Source organism: Homarus americanus, unplaced genomic scaffold, assembly GCF_018991925.1.
Source record: "Homarus americanus isolate GMGI-L3 unplaced genomic scaffold, GMGI_Hamer_2.0 scaffold33468, whole genome shotgun sequence".
NCBI lineage: Eukaryota > Metazoa > Arthropoda > Malacostraca > Decapoda > Nephropidae > Homarus > Homarus americanus.
Genome location: NW_024714177.1, coordinates 588110 through 608113, shown reverse-complemented (window position 1 = coordinate 608113; position 20004 = coordinate 588110). Strand labels below are relative to the sequence as shown.

Sequence of the window (20004 nt, the reverse complement as noted above, 5' to 3'; positions counted from 1 at the left end):
GGTCTGACTGGGGTTGCCTCGCTCAATGGCCTGGCTGGACTGTTTAAAATTAGACTGTTGGGTCAGGTGAGTGTTATATCCCCAAGATGTCATGATCCTTAATAAAATACAACAGACTTTCTTCAAATGAATATATACCCTGTATATATATATATAAAGTTTGGTAAAAATTGTACTCTCATTACCTCTCATAGATCCATTCTCACTCCTCTGAGAGCTTCTTCTAATGAAATCTGACGGCCTCACGACGCCCTCTTCACTGGGGCCTTCGTCATCATCCCTCTCCTCGAATGGTGTGTGTGTGGACCTTGGGGAGGACGGCTTGGAGGACACTGGTGAAGCATTATCTACCTCCTCAGTAGACCTGTGGGAGGTCGAGGGGGAGGTCCTGGGCGAGGGAGTGGCGGCTGGCATGGGGGGTGGAGGGGGCGGCGGGGGCTCCGAGTTGGTGCGGGAGAGAGGTGCTCGGGCCAGGTGCTGGAAGCAGCCGCTGGAGGATAAGGGAGGCACCGAGAGCGTCGAGTGCAGTTGGCGGCGCCCTGAAGCCTCACCATTAACATTTCTGCCGCTGCCGTCACCGAATTCTGCATGAAGAAGGAGAGAATGAGTATTTGATGTCTAAGTGGAGTCTTCCAATGTTTTGATGACGTCAGCAAGAACATTCATAGTCACTCATACCAATCATACCATCATTGTTATACTTGTGATATTACATTAATATGCAATTAAAAAAAATACAGCTATATGATGAAAAAAAAGTGTTTAACGTTATAAACAAACTAAAAAAGTAAATATATTCCAAACGCCCTCAACTCCCAGTGAGTTTCCCTTCGGGACCAAATGCATGAATAAAACAACGACTGGTTGACATTATCTTGTGAAAGCAAACATCAGTTATGATACAAAAAATAGTCTTCCGATAATAGTTTCTCACTTAAATTATTTCTGATATATGATTGAAACAGTTAACATACGAAGCGAACATTTACTGACGACTACGATGAGGAGACATATCAATGGATAAAGGAGGCCCAGGTGAAGGGAAAGGCAATAATAGACGAATAAAACTAAAAGCTGCAGTTTCCGGGGAGATACAAAATTTATGATGATTAATGAAAAAGCAAAATCATAATATTAAGAGTGGCGGGTAATGGTCGCCAACCTTCAGACACGAGGAAGGCACTTGGGTCGACTGTCTCGGATTCGTCGCTGACTTGTATTTTTTTATTTTATTTATTTTTCTTAGTATAGGTGAACTATGAACTCTAGAAATGATCTAATAAGAGGAGGAGTTGGGAGATGAAAATAATCATATTGTAGTCAGTGTTTTCAAGTACTTCTGTTGAACAGCGAGAATTATTCAGTTAATTTTGTCGTGGAAAAATGTTGCAGTAGAGAATGATTAAGAGAGGGAGCGAAAGAAACACATACAATATAATAGTAATGACTTGTGACCTTCAGCTGTAACTTTGATAACTGACCTAGAGTTCTTACCTAGTGTTATGCAGGTCATCTGATGATACACTCACATAAACTTTCTTCACTATATCTTTATCGAACGAGAATTATCAATCATCAGAGAAGGAAATTTCAACAGGATCAAACGACCCAACTAAACCATATTGCGTATTTTTTTCAGTAAATTGGTATATAAAAGCAAACAGGTAGACAGAAGGGAAAACACAACACAGTCAGTAAACTATGAAGAGTTGGTGAGCTCTTCGTCCGCCAGGTGAGAGCCAGCAGGTCTCCCCACAGCAACAGACGTAACCACCACCACCATATGGCGTGTGTGCCTCAGCGGACCTGCTGGACCACAGATGTTCACACGCTTCTACATCATAGAGCGTAGGTTAGGTGCACAAGTTTGTACATCAACCAACGTCGGATAACGTAGCAAAAGCGTATATCAGCCAACAATGGTTAATGTTAAACGTTTGTATTGTTACTTGTATATTAATCAACGCTGGTTAATTGTACAAGAACATACATCGGGCATCGAGGTTATAATTACTCATCCGTGCATCAAGCAAGTTGAAATAATTTGTCCATCATCCTGAGGACATGCCATCTTACGTTTCTCCTCATAATCTGTTTACACGCTCGTACAATAGCTAAAGCAACTATCTGTGCAGGTGGTGGTCGATATGCTCCGAAATTTTACGTGTGACTAGTGACAGCCCTCATATACCAAAACATATCGTCCATGGTCTCGTATTGTTTCCCACAAAGTGTGCACAGATAGTTGTTTTAGCTACTGTACATCAACCTTTATATTGTTATACAGCCAGTCTCGTTCATCAGGCAAGCAGATCCACATCAAAGCGCACGTGCATCAGACAACAGATATCTATTTAATGCGCTTGTGCCAGTTTCATGTTTATACAGTCATACCTCACGTATCAGAAACAAGGTATTCCACGCTTTCACGCTAGGCAGCCTAGATTATGTTGACGGGGTAGTACGTCAAGCAAACGAGGCTATTCTATAATACACTCTTATACCACGCGGGTTATGGTCATGTTCAGGTGGTCAGCTATCATCAAACTTATTTATTTTTTCACGTACTTGCATCAGGCACCCTTGGTTAAGTTGATACAATCATACATCAAGCAACTGAAGTCATGCTACACTCTTTCACATCAAGCAGGGCACTTTATATTGCAGCGGTCATACATGAGGCTATTGAGTTTATATTGAGAGTCATACATGAGGTCATTAAGTTAATTGTAGCAGTGATTTTCCTGACCCCCCCTCCCCCCACCCGCAAAAAAAAAAAATGTTATTATTACCTTCAGGGTACAGGGAATGCTTGGTATTATTGAGATTGGCTAGGAGGAATTTCTCACAGTATGTTGAGCGGCGTGTAGGCCCCTGTGACCCTGTTACCTAGTTAAGCGGCGGCTACCGGTAGTTCTCGGACGGTACAGTACTCAACTAACACTCGCGCCGTATTTCATATCTGATCATTTAATTAACTCATCTGATATCCATGAAAAAAATCTGGTGAATAAAACTGACTCGGGGTTTCTTTTTAATCAAATTTTTTAGACATTTTGCAAAATTTACTCCTGACATATATCCTGGTCGTCTCATTAGTTTTAGTATTAGTTATTACAAGTGTTAAACAACCTACTTACTGGTAATATATAGTGTTAGGGTCTAAAACGATGTTGCTAAGACGTTACTTCCCCCTTTGTTGAACATTAATTAGAAAAAGATAAAGAAAATTGTACCATGTCCAAAGAACAAGACATTTTTGTCTTTTTAAGAATTGAAAAACGTCTCATGGCGTCCATTAACCAGTCACTTTAATAAAAAAATCCACCAATAGAAACAGCTGTAACATTTAACTGATAAATTTAATGTTGCATAGTTTCTACCTACGAACTATTTAAAGACAAGTGTTCTAGTTTCATATACAATGTTCTCATGAGTTTGGCATAAAAAAAAATCTTCATGTTAATAGTTTAAATTTTGCCGTTTGAGCCAAAATGGTCAGATTTTTCATAGTTCAAATTTCCCACAAAGTTCCTCCTCAACACACACAGACAGACGTATTTTGAAACGAAACACGGGAGTCTATTCACCTACTGTCTGTCTGTCTGTCTGTTTACCCATTTACGTGGTGAGGCGGAAGCACAACACTACAACCTCACTATACCCGCTATATCCATTACAAACAGGTCACATTTACCGTGTTTGTGGGCGGGTCTTAACTGTTCAATTACCGCTACTTACAGTCGGTCCGCTTTTGCTGGACAGGCGGGACGCGGATTCTTGTACACTCCTAAGTTTAATTTACCCCCGAAGTGGTGACGTGGGAACGCAGCTCACTATAGCGCCTAAAAATGTGAGGAAATTGTACCGAGACTCAACTGTTCAGGCACGCGGTCTCTCATCCTTTGTTAGGGTGAACAAGTGTGACTAAAAATTGCTCATTGTCTGTGTGTTAAACTGTACCTGTAAAAAAAAAAATATATATATATATATATATTAAAACGAAATTAAAAACCAAAGAAAACTACAAAACCCCAAAACAACTATAAAAATTAAAAACTTAGCCATAAAACTACTCTAAAACCCTATAAAATAATTAAAAAACAAAAACAAAAGAAACCAAGCGGGCGAAAACCATCTATCACTCAGGTCAAGAAAGAAGAAATCCGCTTACTTAACCATCGTACGATACTCACGGCCATAACCTTACATTATCCCCCAAACTTTCTCATCTTCGTCATCTAGTGATTCTAGCGAGTGAAAAACACTTGCTAAATAACCTCCACTTAAACAGGCTACTAAATGAGGAACCATTATCTAATTTATTTATTTTAGGGGAAAAGCACGCAAGAAACATTCACTCACACAAATTACTTGAGTAGTTCACATAGAATTAAATTGAGGCAGCTAATGGCTTCGCTTAAAATAAACAGGTAATTTTTTCCCCAACGATTTCCTTGTCTTGTATACATAAATTTTACCGTATAATAAGACAACATAATATTATACTACATTACATAACACAGCAGACGTCCTTATAATATGAAAATGATGATAACACAATTGTCTGGTAATATCCGGATATAGTAGTACAGTATAGTGTAAGGAATATCTTTAATAACATTTAAAGGGATATTACATAACCAAATACTTGAAATCTAAGTGTAAATGCACGTCTTAACACTCAACCTGTGGTTAATATATTAGACATACAATGATTTAAATACAAACACATAAATAAATGAGTAAATATATGACTTCAGGTTAAATAAATGGTTAAAAAAGTGTAAAGGTACCACTAAAAGTGTAAAAATACAACCGAAACGAAAGAGAAAGAAATATGTTCAAGAAAGTCGGAGATTAGCGAACTAGGAGCCAGATAGACACGTAAACAAACTCTGTGAAGGAAAGAGACCATGGCTGAAGTAAACATTATATTTCATTAACTTATTTTAAGGCGACGGAAACATCGTTTTCTAGAATATTTTGAGACCAAGTAAACATATTTTAGATTTTTTGGGGACAAGGTAAACATCACTTTAAAGTAAACTTATGTGAAATACGACGTGGAAAGACAGACAAGATAAAACACCATATTCTAGAAAGCTATTTTGAGACTTTAAGAAAACACCGCATTTAAGAAAACTTACTTTTTTCGCCTTTCAGCTTTCACAACACGTAACAGGTCTTGTGATGAACGTAACGGAGAGTAATTGCGAAAATGATGGCCAATTTCGCTAATAACAGACTTGTTGTGTATCGTTGATTGGGTGACAGTGACAACCAAGTGACGGGAAATAAAGACAATTGACAAAAGCGCAAAAGTGTGATTTTTCGCGCGTGCGTGTGTGTGTGTGTGTGTGTGTGTGTGCGTGTGTGTGTGTGTGTGTGTGTTTAGGCGTCAATACAGCCTAATTCGATACAATTTTATAGTTTTCAAGTTAAATTATTTATGAAAGTCAACAGATACAAAAAATTTCTCGACGAGTCTCATTTTGTGTGTAACAATGAAAGACAAAAGTCGTGTCGTGAAATTTGGTAAAACACATGCCGAAGGGGTAAACTTTTGGTGCACTGCCTTGTGGTAGGGCTCTCATAATGTTTCACAGGTTATATTTAATCTTCGGACAACCGCGACACGACTTTTGTCTCTGATTGTACAGGAGACGTTGATAATGTCACCTGACCGTACACATATGGGCTCAAAGAAAACATAACGCTTCTTGTGGTACCTTGTCATAATACCTGCATAATTGATGACACACTCTTGCATTCCTACGAATTCCAAACTCGATTCCTCTTTTACACAGTACGGAACACTGTCGGGAATTTGGCAATATGTAATACACAGAAATATTTCCTGCGTGGTCTTAATATTCGCTAGAACTCGGTGTAAACAAATTCGAAACGCTAACAATATCCATTCTGTGTAAATGAATATATCCTGGACATTATTCCCTGCCAAACAATGACAATAGTCTATACTTTGACTTCCTACAAACTTTGGTAAGTATCATTTCTTTAGTACGGTGCAGTTTTCCTATACTTTTACTTTTTCAAACTTTGGTAAGCAATAATTCACTATAATAGTATATAACATTTTCTTTACTTAATGCCTTATCAACCCGGGTTATAGTACTGCCGATTGAGGCGGACGGACGGACGCTCAGTAAGTGCGGTGAGGCTGGTAGACACGCACAGCCGACACAGCACAAACAAATACGTACAGGTAACAGCACTAGTGAAAACATAAAGAAAACAAAGCGTAGCACTGACGAACGCGTACAAGTATACGCAGATACATGTAACTAACGCCTGACCTAACTTACCTAACCTCTGACCTTACCTAACATTCTCGCTTAACCTAATCTAATTTACCCCTAGCCTAATATACTTCCTGACCTTACCTAACATATTCAAGCCTAACCTAATCTAACCTAACTTACGACTAATCTAACAGCCTAACTAACCTGACTTAACCTTAACCTTACCTAATCCGCGGTTCAAGTATGATAATTTAGGTCCGGTTCCCTTCCGGTATTACGTTTGGCCTCCATCAAGCCACAAACCCTCTTGACCTCACTACCGAGTAACGTATAATGCAAACAGTTAAACATTGCGCTATAAGTAATTCAAATTTTCATTATATATTGACAAATTAATTTTTTTCTCATATTACGATTGGTATTCAGTTCAAGATAAGCCCCGTGAATAGGGTTATGAATTAATGTAATAAGCTATCATAAACACATGTACTGTAAATAGGCTATCAAACCCCGTAAATATAGGCTACTGGATCGCATAAATAGGCTACTCAATCCAGCCAATTAGCTATATTTGAGGTCGGTGGATCAATGACGTGATTTTAGGTTCTGGCATCTATTTCTTTCAGACAACGGGGGTAATTTAATCCTCTCTCTCTCTCTCTCTCTCTCTCTCTCTCTCTGCCCAAGGGAGGGAGGGAGGGACAGAGAGAGTCCAGGGTCTCCAGCGTATTTTTTTAACGTCAATTGTCTAGTTTTTATCTCCCTCTAAAACCAGTTGAGAATGAATGGTGTCTACATTTTTTTAACAGTTTATTGTGAGGTTAAATGAATTGAGAGACAGACTGACAATAGTAATAAAATCAATTTACTGTAAATTTTTCTTCTTTATATCGACAAATCTTTCTATTCTGTAATTACCTCACTTGAGCTAAAACAAATATTGCCTTGAAGCTACACCCAGTCTCTACCTTTCACTAAATACATTAATTAGCACCAGTTAGGTGATATATTTCAATGTACGTTTACACTCATTGTGTACCCTGTCCTCGTGTGGTAACCCGGATTGGTAGTCTCGCTAAACATCCGGCACGCTCATCAGCATGTCCGCCGTGTAAACAATAGGGAGCCGCCATGGGCTTTTGTTTTGTTTTGAGGTCACAGGAACAGAAGAAAGTTAAATTGTTTTCATGCAAAATTAATGGTAACATGATAAATGAGTGAATGTAATTTATAATAATAATAATAATACAGTAGTAGTAGAAAAATAATAATACTCTTACATAAGACTACCAAACATTAATTAAGACCGGGAAGTGCCATAGTAACCCCGCGGGAGGCCTTATTATATAACGTTATGGCGGTAAGGTAGGTGTTGATTGGAGAAGGGAACGCTAACACCTGTAATTATCAGAGTGAAGGGAGGTGTCATTGACTCCCAGGAACTGCCCACCAAGTACAGTCGTTTCATGCTCCGTAGAATGACAGAAATTCGGACACTGGAGAGGTAGTGATCACAGTGTTTACATAGCGTGAGCTGAAGCGTTTTCTTGCATAATACCACACACACACACACACCAAGGGAGTGGCCAAGCGGTCGTGTTCTCCATCACACCACGGACATACAGTATTTACTTCGCGTGGTTAACAGGTGAGTGTAGACGTTTGGGTTCTTTCGTGTGAGGAGACATGGGACCTTTACACACACACACACTCTCTCTCTCTCTCTCTCTCTCTCTCTCTCTCTCTCTCTCTCTCTCTCTCTCTCTCTCTCTCTCTCTCTCTCTCTCTCTCCCGACCTCACTCCTTCCTTCCTTCCCTCCACCTTCCCTTTTCATCACTTCTCTCTCTTTCCTCTTTTCATCCCTCCATCACTCCCCTTCCCCCCCCCAGTTCTACATCGCAAATCAAACACTTCTGGTCAACACATGAAAAACAAATCTTAGAAAACAAAGGGTCACTCCTCCCAAATAAGGGAAACCAAACAATAAACAACACCAAACAAGAAAAAATCACTACAAACCATAATAAGAATGACTGAAACAACAACAATAACAACAACGAGTAAACAATTAAATCATCCAACGAGTCAAAACAAAAACAACAAAAAATCAACAAAAACAACACGTCACTTACCTGTTTTTTTACACCTGTGCAAAAAATTAATCAAAATAATATTCTAATTCCATGCATCAGGTTTAAAGGCAGTAATTAACGGGTTAAGACAGGTGAGAGTACAGCTAGTCATGCAGTGTGAAGAGAGAAGAGAAGAGAAGAGAAGAGAAGAGAAGAGAAGAGAAGAGAAGAGAGAAGAAGAAGAAGAAGAAGAAGAAGGGTCAGGTAAAATGAAGTTCAGCAACCTACGAGAGAGAGAGAGAGAGAGAGAGAGAGAGACACCGCAGGCACAAGCAGTAGGGTGTGGTCAAGCACGAACTACCCACCACTACTACAACAATTCTGAAACGTACAAACACTTTCTCCCACTTACTAATATTTGTTTTTTTTATCACCCAACTTCACTTTCTCTCGCTAATTTCTTTTTCTAGTTATTGATTTTAGTCTCTCTCTTTTTTATCTCTATTATAAGGGTTTTTTCTCTGTCTTTCTCTCTTTTTTTTTTTTGTTCTGTCCATTTTCTCATTTTTCACTAATTTTCTCTCTCTCATATCTGCTTCTCACTCTCTCTTCTCTCCTCCTTCTCCTCTACCTATCTTTCATCATCTACTTCTCCCTGTCCCTCTTCCATCTTCATATCAACTCTTTCATTATTCTCATCTTCCTTCCCTCAAAATCTCTCCTCTCTTTATCACCATTCCATCTCCCCTCTCCTCGATTCCTCATCCTCTCTCCTTATTATCTCTCACCATACCCCCCTACACCCCTCCCCCAGGACGTACCGGGTGGTGGAGGGATGTTACTACCCTGCTGTCCACTGGCACCAACGTCAGGTCTGGCTGATTCGTTGTTCAGTGGCGCCCCTCGGTCGTCGTAGTCAGGCGGGGGAACTCCTGTAGGGGGGCCGAGCGTCGAGGGGTCAGGATTTCATTATAGTGGTCAGGTGTGTGATTGAGGTGGTCAGGTGTGGTGTGATAGAGGTTCAGGATTTCATTATAGTGGTCAGGTGTGTGATTGGAGGAAAGAGTCAGGTGTGTGGTCTGTGTTGTGGGTTAATGAAGGCTGAATACAGAATTAAATCATTTGTTTAAAAGCTAGTAACTAATTTAAAGCAAAAGTTGATGATTTACACTAAAAACTAAATTATCTGTTGTAGTTAGGTTAAGTATTTATGTCATAAACTAACATTAAAAAGAATAAACATGCAAAAGACACATGCAGATTATTAATTAAATAACAATGAATCAACATTATGACATTAAATGGGAGAGGTAAATTAAAATCGATTATTTGGAAGAAAAACTAATTAATCCCACAAAGCTAAATCACAAGGGAATCCTAACAGAGGGAAGGATCCTGATGTCCTACCAGCGATCAAGTCGTCGAGTCCCTGGAGGCGTTGTCTGTGTCGCGCCGCCTCTCCACTCCCCTCGTCCTTGGCGCCCCTAGAGGACTCCCTACGGTTGGTTTCCTTGAGGGAGCGCCCGCGACGAGAGGACTCCCTAGTGCGTCCTTCTCCATTGGCGGCCCTGGCCATGAGAGAAGGGTCGATGTCCTCATAGTGGTGGTCCTGTGAGGAGCTGCTGGCTGTCGAGGCCGTCTCGTCACTGCTGTGTATGTCTGCCTTCACTGTCGGTCAGAGAAGAAAGCTGGTCAGGCGAGTAGGTGATGATGGCTCAGTGTGTGTGTGTGTGTGTGTGTGTGTGTGTGTGTGTGTGTGTGTGATGAAACTAACTAATGAGCGTGTGTGCCAGTATTGAGCCTGAAGTGTGTGTGTGTGTGTATAGAGTACTGAATTGAGTCGAGAGGCTGCTTTGTGCTCAAGACAAACGACGTATTGTGTGTGTGTAAACGTTTAGGAGAAAACTGTTTGTGTGTGTGTGTGTGTGTGTGTGTGTGTGTGTGTGTGTGTGTGTGTGTGTGTGTGTGATGCTGACACCAAAAAACACTGTACTTGTGTGTGGAAATGTCAACAGTATCAAGCACAATTTGACAGTTGCTAAACATCAGTAAAAACAAAATATATGTTTTTTCCGTCTATAAACTTAATCACATTACAGTTAGTTGGACACTTTGATGTTTTATGTTCATCTGTTCAGCTTAGAGTAATGACAAGACTGAATTACTATATGTCAAGTTGCTTTGAAACATTTAAAAAAACAATTCTCAGTTGAAACGAAAAAAAACCAACACATCTAGTTCAAACACAAAAGAAATTATTATATACTGTATAATATCTCACACACACACACACACACACACACACACACACACACACACACACACACACACACATTCACCATTATTCATTAACTCGATACAAATACCGACAAACTTTCCATTCTCAGCTCCGAAACGACGTAAAAATCCTTTTCACATAGTCTAAGATCCTCTTAACATCCCAACCACGACCTGCACACATTCCAGCCACGACCTACACATTTAGGTACACCAATTTACGATTAGTGTTAAATCCGTTTCACTTTTATTCACCGTCTATCACGTAGCTGCAGGTTATGGTGTGGTGGGCAGGCAGTGAGAGGATGACGTGACCCGTGTTTAGTGCCGGGTCTGACGTGATGAGGTTATGGTGATGGTGGTAAAACTTGTCAGTGTGTTGTGGAATACTGATGCTGTGTAACTAATATTTGGTCTATTACTGTTGCGACTACTGCTGCTGCTACTACTACTACTACTACTAATGATCTGTGATGGTTGATAAGGTTCTTTAGTTATATGAGAGAGAGAGAGAGAGAGAGAGAGAGAGAGAGAGAGAGAGTTAAGAAAGTGAAAACTGCTCACTTGTCGTAAATCAGTGCCCGGATAGACATCAGCCTACCCTGGCCAGCAGTGCCTCGCCCCGCCGCCGTGTTAGGCCACTTCGCTGACCCGACAAAAAACGGGTACGCTTTCCTCATCGAGTCGACGCTGGCAGCCAAACATTGGCCTTTCGTTCGTGTGGGTATTTTAGCAGCTTTTCCTACTTTCTTAAACTCGTACTTTCTCCTTATATTACGGCGATGGATTTTAGATATTTTCAACTTCTTCTTTCCCATTCATTCCTTTACTTCTTCTCGTCGTTTTCATTTTCATCATCATTCTTTTAGTGTCGTGTGTTTATAGTCATTCTTTTTGTTCCATAAGCCTGGCGGCCAGTTAGGAACAGAGAGGACATAGCAATCAGTACAGTACATCAGGAGGCACTGTGGCTAGCAATATACTCGACCGCCTTCCCAAGTTACCTCAGAATAACGTCAAAGAGACTTGTAAATTCACTCGCCTCTCCTGTCGCTGGAAACAACTGACGAACGCTTAATCTACCATTTGTTCTTGAGTCAATGGAGTATTTCTGATGCTTAACTCAGACGATTCCCAAGTACATAATTAACGATTTAAACTAATCGAAACTGATCTAACCTAACCTGGCCTGACCTAATCCAATCTAACCTAAACCTGATCTAACCTAAACCTCTTCTGATCTAACGTAATCTGACTTAACCTAATCTAATCGTCTAATTAAGTGCCTCCCTTCCCCGTACTACTGACCGCGACTGTAGACAAGCATCACTCCCTGTCGCCTTGATCACGGGAGGCGGGAGTAGCGGGTCACGAATCGATTGGGACGTAATTCGATGATGACTCTGATGGCGTAATGGTGGGAAGAATGTACGTATAGGTCGTGGTCTAGTGTGTGTGTAACTTGTGTACGTCTGCCTCGAAACAAACTCCAGGTCATCCCAGAGCAAGTGGGACCAACAAGCAGGCAACACCACCAGCTTACATCAACAAGCAGGCAACAACACATAACAGGGAACACGACACAAGCAGGGTACACACACCACCATCACCCTTCAACAGGTGGGTGGCCGCTTCACCTCCTCCTCTTCTTTCATAGGGCAAAAATTCCTTGGCGAGGGTTGGAGGTAAACACTGATTGGTGGATCGGTCGAGAAAGTCGCCTCTCCTGGGCCACACAGCTGCCGGCGCACGTGGCGTTGACAGAGAGACCCAAAGACTGCGCACAATGTAAACACAGCAAAACACATAATAGTTATTTCTCCTCTCATCCCCGTCACTGGTTCCCATACACATCTATACTAATTTACCTGTGGAAAGTATACAAACTACCTGTATTACTTCCTTCCGGCTGCTGAGTACACATGGAAGGAGAGGAGACGAGAACTTTGATGTTTTGGTTAAGTTGTGGAATTTCAGCTACGTTATGGGCATGAACGCGTACCTGTGTGTGTGTGTGTGTTACACACACACACACACACACCCTTCCCGTCCGACATCAATAAAGGTTCAGGTAAGACATAATTACCTGGAGAAGGAGGAGGATGAGAAGGATGTGGTCGACAGATTGAAAAAAACCCACACGATCCAGATATGAAAGAGAGAGAGAGAGAGAGAGAGAGAGAGAGAGAGAGAGAGAGAGAGAGAGAGAGAGAGAGAGAAACCTGCCCCAGGAACCCTTTAACAGTTGCGTGTTAAGAAATTAAACTTAACCAAGACTAAAGTGTTTTTACTGCCCGTTCACCAGCGGCGTGAAGACAACAGCTGGGCCCTCACCCCTCTGCATCGTTCACGAATCAAATAATCCACTTTAAATCCGTTTTAATTAACTGTTCTACACACGAATCCGGATTTCTCTCAATTATCACTTAAATTCGCGCTCAAATCACTTAACCAAAGACCTTATTCGCTTAAATCACACTGAAGAACATTATGTGGCAGAGAATAAAAACAAAAACGGACCTAAAAAAATTCTTAGGAACGCCATCTGTATCTTCAGTGACCTTGACACACATTCAGTGGAAAACATGAACTGAAATAACTTTTGTCGACGTTGTATATATGTGTGTGTATATATATATATATATATATATATATATATATATATATATACAACGAATCAATCTCTAAAAATTATCTTTAAAAACAGTTATAAATAATGATTTGTAACAAATTCAGACACATTAAGAAAAATAAAAATAAGACACACACACACACACACATATATATTCCTTATTTAGACAGGTAATCATATATAAACTTACTTTGTCAATATAAGTAGTAGAACTATCTGTCTATATCTGTCTCTGTCTGTCTTACTGTTTGTCTAAGTGACAATAGGTAGAACAATAGGACTTTGTATGTGTTAAAACACAAGAAAAACACAGAGTTTTGTCTCTAGTTAAACCATCGTGTGTAAAATAACCTTAAACCCTTAAATATATCTAATTAGCTGCCTTAAGTGTGTATGTATGTATGTATGTATGTATGTATGTATGTATGTATGTATGTATGTATGTATGTATGTATGTGAAACTCGAAAGTCGTCTTAATGTAGGTCGAGTTAAGAGTGTAAATAGAACAGAAATACAGAGGGCAGCTTGGCGCAAGTCATGGTGTTGGTGGGTGGGTGGGTTGGTGGGTGGGTGGGTGGGTCGGTGGGTGAGTGGAAGTGTAGCCAGGAGCACCTTAGGGCATATCACTGCTCCCTCCCTCACCCACTTACTCACACCTTAATGAATGGAGTGTTACCTGGGTGGGTGGGGTAGAGGGGGGGTAAGGGGTAGGGGTGAGGTGGGAGGGTGAGGGGGGTGGGTGGAGGGGTGAGGGGGGTGTATGGGTGAGGGGAGGTGGGGCTGAACCTTTGGCACTCTTACATACTAATTGATTGACGTATTTGGAAGGTGACAGGTGTAGTAATTAGCGTTTGTTTATTGTGGTTATTATTGTGGTTAGTGTTGTTGTTATGGTTGTTGTTATTCTTATTATTAATGTTAATGTTAATGTTATTATTATTATTGTTATTTTTATTATTATTATGATTATTATTATTATTGTTGTTATCACTGTTATTATTATCATCATAAGTATTACAGGAGACTCATAATACTCTCATCAATACTACTACATTATAAATATTACTTGTATAGCATTTATTAAACCTGAACTAATAAGAAACATACTATGATTCCTCGACCTGACACCTCCACCTTCCCTTACTCTTCTTCTTCTTCCTCCTCCTCCACCTGTTCCACCTCCACCATTTCCTCCTCTTCCACCTCCACCACGACCTCCTCCACCACCACCACGACCTCCTCCACCACCACCACGACCTCCTCCTCCTACACGCACCAATAATGTCTCTAGTTGAGTTCCTTAGTTCGACAGCTGGTACAACACCTCTTATCTCTACACAGAGTCAACCACTGTACTTTCACACACCGGAGAGCTTTAGACTACAGGTGTTTTATTGTGTAGCGAAAACTGTTCTTGGTGTAGCGTCGTCTGGCATATTCTGTAACACTGTTCTTTGATTTTTCTTTCATTTTCTCTCTCTTGTTCCTTCTTCCTTCCTCTCTCGTTCCTTCGTTCCTTTCTTCGTTCTTCCTAACATGAGTTCCTGCCTCCTGACGTCTTCTCTTCGTATCAGCCTCAGTTTCCCTACCTCTCTCTCTCTCTCTCTCTCTCTCTGCACTGTAGCTTAGGACTTCTTACGTTCAAGTGACAAATGAAAATTAAAGAGAGAGAGAGAGAGAGAGAGAGAGAGAGAGAGAGAGAGAGAGAGAGAGAGAGAGAGAGAGAGAGAGAGCGCGCCCAGGACTATGCCTCACTGGGTCAACACCTCAACCATGGAAGGAACCGAATTCACTGAGTAACAAAACGTCGAAAAGCTTTTATTTTTTTTATAGAAGGTCAACTTAGCGGAAAGGTTAATTAAAGAGGTAACCTTACCTTTCTTTTTGCCCATGGGTGAGTGATCATGGGTAAGTGATCATGGGTAACAGTCTTATTTGTTACCTTAACCAAATGGACTAATGGGTAAGCTTAGTTTATTTACCTGTGGATGATTGGTAAGTAATTAGCCCTTTACCTTAATGAGACAGAATTTACGAAGTAGTTTGATGGATAATGTTAAAATTTTTCCACGTGGGCAAGTTATCAAAGGTAAAACTATCCTCTTTAAATTTACTTTTTTTTTTACCAAAGTGACCGTAGGTAAACCTTTTGTCTATTGGTGCAACGAAACAAAAGTTAATCTACCTTAATGTAAACCTCATCTTGGGTAAACTTGCCCTAAACATCACGGGTATACTTGCACTAACAATAATAATAACAACAATAATAACAACAAAATAAAAAAGAAACAATAACAAAAACAATTCAATTCTTAATAAATTCTCTACGTTAATTTTTCCCTTTTAATAAATTGACTGAATATCTCCTGGTCTTAGGTAAGTTTCCCAGTAAGTAAATATTAACGTTTTCTCTCGTCTTCTCATTGTGTTTTGATGGGGAATATTCCTCTACTTCCTGCCTCACCCTTCTCACTTCCTCTCCCTCCCTCTCATCTGGCTCCCTTACCTGCTTAGTTTTCCTTCCCTCCCTCTCCTTACTCTCACCTGCCTAGCTTACCCTCCCTTCCCTCTCACCTGTTTCTCTCCTCTTGTTTCTGTCTGTCTGTCTGTCTCTCTAACATACAATGGAACGTCCGAGTCACTGGCCCGAATTACCCATCCACCAACCAACTCTTCGTAGTGACTCGCCAACACCTTCAAAACTTTACTGACAGTTGGGCACCAATACTGATAGTTAGATATTATACTGACAGCTGGACACCAATGCTGACAGTTAGTTACCATACTGACAGCTGGACACCGATACTGACAGTTAGATATTATACTGACAGTTAGATATTATACTGACAGTAACTTCTGTAGTAAATCTCTGTTTCAGTTTATTTCAGACAAACTAAAAGACGTAAGACCAAAACATTCATATTCTAGAAACTGTGAAACAATGAACAAGATACTGTACCTGGTGATTCGTATCCGGAGTCGGCATGGGTGTCGGATTCGGATATGTTCCCATACTGGGATCCGGAGCCAACACTGTCGGCGTCCTCCTGTGACTCGGAACATTCCTTTGACGTCTGCTCGCTTGATAATTCCGAATCACCTTTAATCTCCTCGTAAATATTACAATCATAAGCGTATGAAGCAGACTCATCAGTGTCACAGTGTTCGTCACTCTCGTGTTTTGAAGCAGTATCAGTCTGGTTCGAAGCTGTGAGTGTTATAGTCACTGATTGTGAGTTTTCTATATGTTGGATATTTGGGGTTTCAATTGTTTCATATATTGTGGCCTCAAAGGCTTCGTCACCGTCACCTCTCAGGTAACTGTTAACATCACTGTTGGTATGATCACTGGCAGTGAAATACAAGGAATCGCCTGAGCCTTCACTGTCAGTATGATCTTCACTGTGGACGGATATCACCTCTAGGTCACCGGCGGTGGTGATGGAGCCGCTGTTGTCACTACTCAAAATTTCGTTGTTAATCCCGGCGTTGTTGTCGTCGTTGGTGATGGTGTAGTGCGCGGTGTGTGGCGGCGTGGTAGCAGCCCCGGCCATGGCTGGGCGTGAATGGCAGGTGTTGAGGGTGTGGGCTTGGTCCAGGTTTCCTCCCTCCCGCGCCTCGTCACGCCTGGCGGAGTGGCCGGCGGCGGGGCGAGGGAGTGTGTGGCCGCCAGGGGCAGACTTACCCTCCTTCCGGCTGATACACATTCTTCCATGTAGTCTGGGCAAGGAACCGTGGGCGTCAGGACCCCGGCGTCCTGCCCTGGGCAGCGTCCACGTCCCCTGATGGCTACCCGACGCTGCCTCACTCCGAGGATGCCATATACGGTTTACTGCGTCACGGTCACTTCTCTTGCAACTCTCTCCATGATGGTTCGTCGAATCTCCCTTCAAGAGAGGATCTCCACACCTGGCAGTCACCCTCCAGTCCCCACATTCACCGGCCTCACCGACTGGTAAATGACTTTGTCCAATGACAGTGGCGTTGGTGTCTGTCGGAGTGAGCCCTGGAATGGTAGTGAGGACTTCCATAGGCTGATTTTCACTTCCTGGTTCCATAGACTCTGGAGGACTCTGCAGGATCTGGGAGATGGTAGTGACGAGGTTGATATCGTCCCTAACACCAGGTAGTCTGGACAACTTCCGGTATGTCTCGTCCAGCTCATCTTCAGCGCTGCAGCTGTCTTCAATGCTGAGACGTGTTTCCTGTACTTCCCGAAACACATCTGTGGTTCTTTGAAGAGACTCGTGGCGGCCATCACTATCGTCACACAGTGTCGTCACTTGTGTCAGGATGGAGTGCGGGTCGCCCTCCAGGGACTCGTAATGTGGGTCTGTGTATTGCAGCGCCGGCTCTCCATCTTCCCGAACCTCAATCATGTTGCTGTTGACAGTAATGGTGTAGCCGTAGGGAGACTCAGGACCAGTTGCGTCCACAGTCAGCGTCGAACAGCTATTGTCGTGTATAGTGAGGCTGACTTCATTCTTGTGGTGTGAGGGAGGACCGTCCGGAGCAGTTGCAAGGTCATGCTTGTCTTCCACGGCTTGATCGTTGAGCTGCAAAATGGCATTTTGCACTCGGACGCAGTGTGAGCTTGTGAGCTCTTCCTGGGAAGTAGGTAAAGTCTCTTTCCCACTCTTAACCACAAGTCGTGTCACTAAATGGCCCTCACAACTCTCTTCTATAACATTCTTGTTATTGTCGTCGACCCGTTTCTCATTTTCTTCTTGAACACAAATCCCATTTTCTTTCGAGGTTTTAGTGTGAACTTCCTTTTCATTCTCCTTTTTGCTCTTTCTCACGTCACCAACACTTCCTTTAATCTTACGTATACTGTCTCTATACACTTTCTCCAGCCTCCTTCGTTCCCTCCTGCGGGAGTTGAGGCAGTTGAGGAAGAAGAGGGTGTGGACGCAGGTGTAGGTGAGGCCCACCAGCCCTAACACCAACACCTCCAACATGGTGACCACCCAGAGCTGTGACTCTCACCCACAACACACACCTCCCCCCATCACTCTCTTCACGGTTCACACGTTGATTTACACAGTCCAATTATCGGTGGTAAAGACCTGTAAGGAAACTTTCAGAAGTTATCAATCACTCACACGATGATACGAAGCGACGACACCACCGCCAGGAGGAAGAAATGGTCAAGAGAGTCCAGCTGAAGTTTCTCCTCGTTCTATATATTGATAACCGAGGATGACGGGCAATATTCTTCCCCCAACTCCCTCTCTAACACAACAACACAACACAACATAACACAACATAACACAACCCAACTACCAAGTCAAGCTGTAAGGCCCCCTCCCCATTCTCACCCCCATTCTCCTACTCCTCTTCACCCCCCTCCTAGTCCTCCCCTCCCCCTCTTTTCCCCTCCCTCTACTCTTCTTCCCCATCACAAATCTGTAATCACCTCACAATCGAACAAATTGACGGGAGAGAAAGCCTGACAAAAGCGTTTTACTATTTTAAATCTGTACACCTTTTTTTAATACAATCTGTCAGCTTCAAGTTCAGACATGACAACAACAAGATCTCTTTATGGATTCGGGATGATTTCTTTTTTACACACACCACACACACACACACACACACACACACACTGCACACACACACACCACCCACAACAAACAACTTGAAAGGTCTCTTTTATGTAGCCAAACACCTCCCTGCCCTCCATCCCCAAACTCCTCCCCACACAGCGCCTCTCCCCCAATAATGGCCATATTTTCCGGTAATCATCGATATCATACAAGTTTTCGTCCATTTTCGTCCCTGACAAATGGTGTGTTTCAGTGGCAGTGTTCTGGGTAAATGTCTTAAGTCATTCTTCAACTCCTTCAAAATTTAACAAGAATTGATTGTCTTCATTGTTCAGAATCCACAACAAACTATGTGACTTTTTATTGGCTGTTCGTCTTCTAAGGAAAGTTTTTTTAAAGGAATTTATCTTTATATCACACACACACACACACACACACACACACACACACACACACACACACACACACACACACACACACACTTCTGGAATAATGTTTGTTTACGGTAGACGCCACAAGCTTACCGCATTGCTTTTGTCAGCTACCATTTCCTCGTCATCATGGGGTCGCTATACGGTCACCTTAAGAAAATAAAACAAAACCCATTTGTTGTAGGCCGCTCACACCACCTCACACAATATACGTTAACTTCCTATACAGTACATTCCCGCGCGTCACATTTCCGCTCCATAGATTCTAAATTACACTTTCTCAAGTCTTCCCGGTAACAAACATTGTCTCTGGCCATTTTCTTCTTTAACTTCCATTTTCTATGAAAACTTTGATGGATGATTCAAGAGTTTCTACCGAGTTTTTTGTTTATGTTTGGTTATTAACTCCACGCACTAGTAATCACCATCAGTTTTATAATTTCACATAGCCAGAAAACCATCAAACAAACAAAAACAAACTTCAGATAATGTATGGCTACACAAACAGTTCTCATTAGAGTGTTATGGTGCTCTAACCGTGACAAATAAACGTAAAAAAAATGATAATTCTTTCGCAGCAGCCAAATGAAGACATTGTTAAGGCAAAGAATAGTGTGTGTGGTAATGTGTCTTTGATGTTTGACAGTAAAGCCGGATACAAAGCCTCGTCTTGGTAAGGTTCAGTGAATACGGGTATAATGTAGAATGCAATACTGTCTGGGTTAAGATTCGGTAGTGGACAGAGACGGAACTTTAGGTTGATTTTTATACAAAG

At 41.7% G+C, this 20004-nt stretch overlaps 1 protein-coding gene across 4 annotated transcripts in view; it reads right to left on the bottom strand.

Annotated features, from left to right (window-relative positions):
* The window catches only part of LOC121876227 (espin-like), a 66925-nt gene that overhangs the window by 12549 nt on the left and 34372 nt on the right, over positions 1 to 20004 (bottom strand). For 2 of the 4 annotated variants that reach the window (XM_042381236.1, XM_042381227.1), the window contains exons 2-5: positions 16209 to 18318; positions 9747 to 10007; positions 9161 to 9271; positions 186 to 584 (exon numbers count right to left, since the gene is read on the bottom strand). In XM_042381236.1, the coding sequence (XP_042237170.1) occupies positions 186 to 584; positions 9161 to 9271; positions 9747 to 10007; positions 16209 to 18210 (2773 nt within the window). In that variant the 5' untranslated portion in view covers positions 18211 to 18318. The remainder of the gene's footprint in view (positions 1 to 185; positions 585 to 9160; positions 9272 to 9746; positions 10008 to 16208; positions 18319 to 20004) is intronic. The other 2 variants (XM_042381245.1, XM_042381255.1) reach the window with 2 other exon arrangements.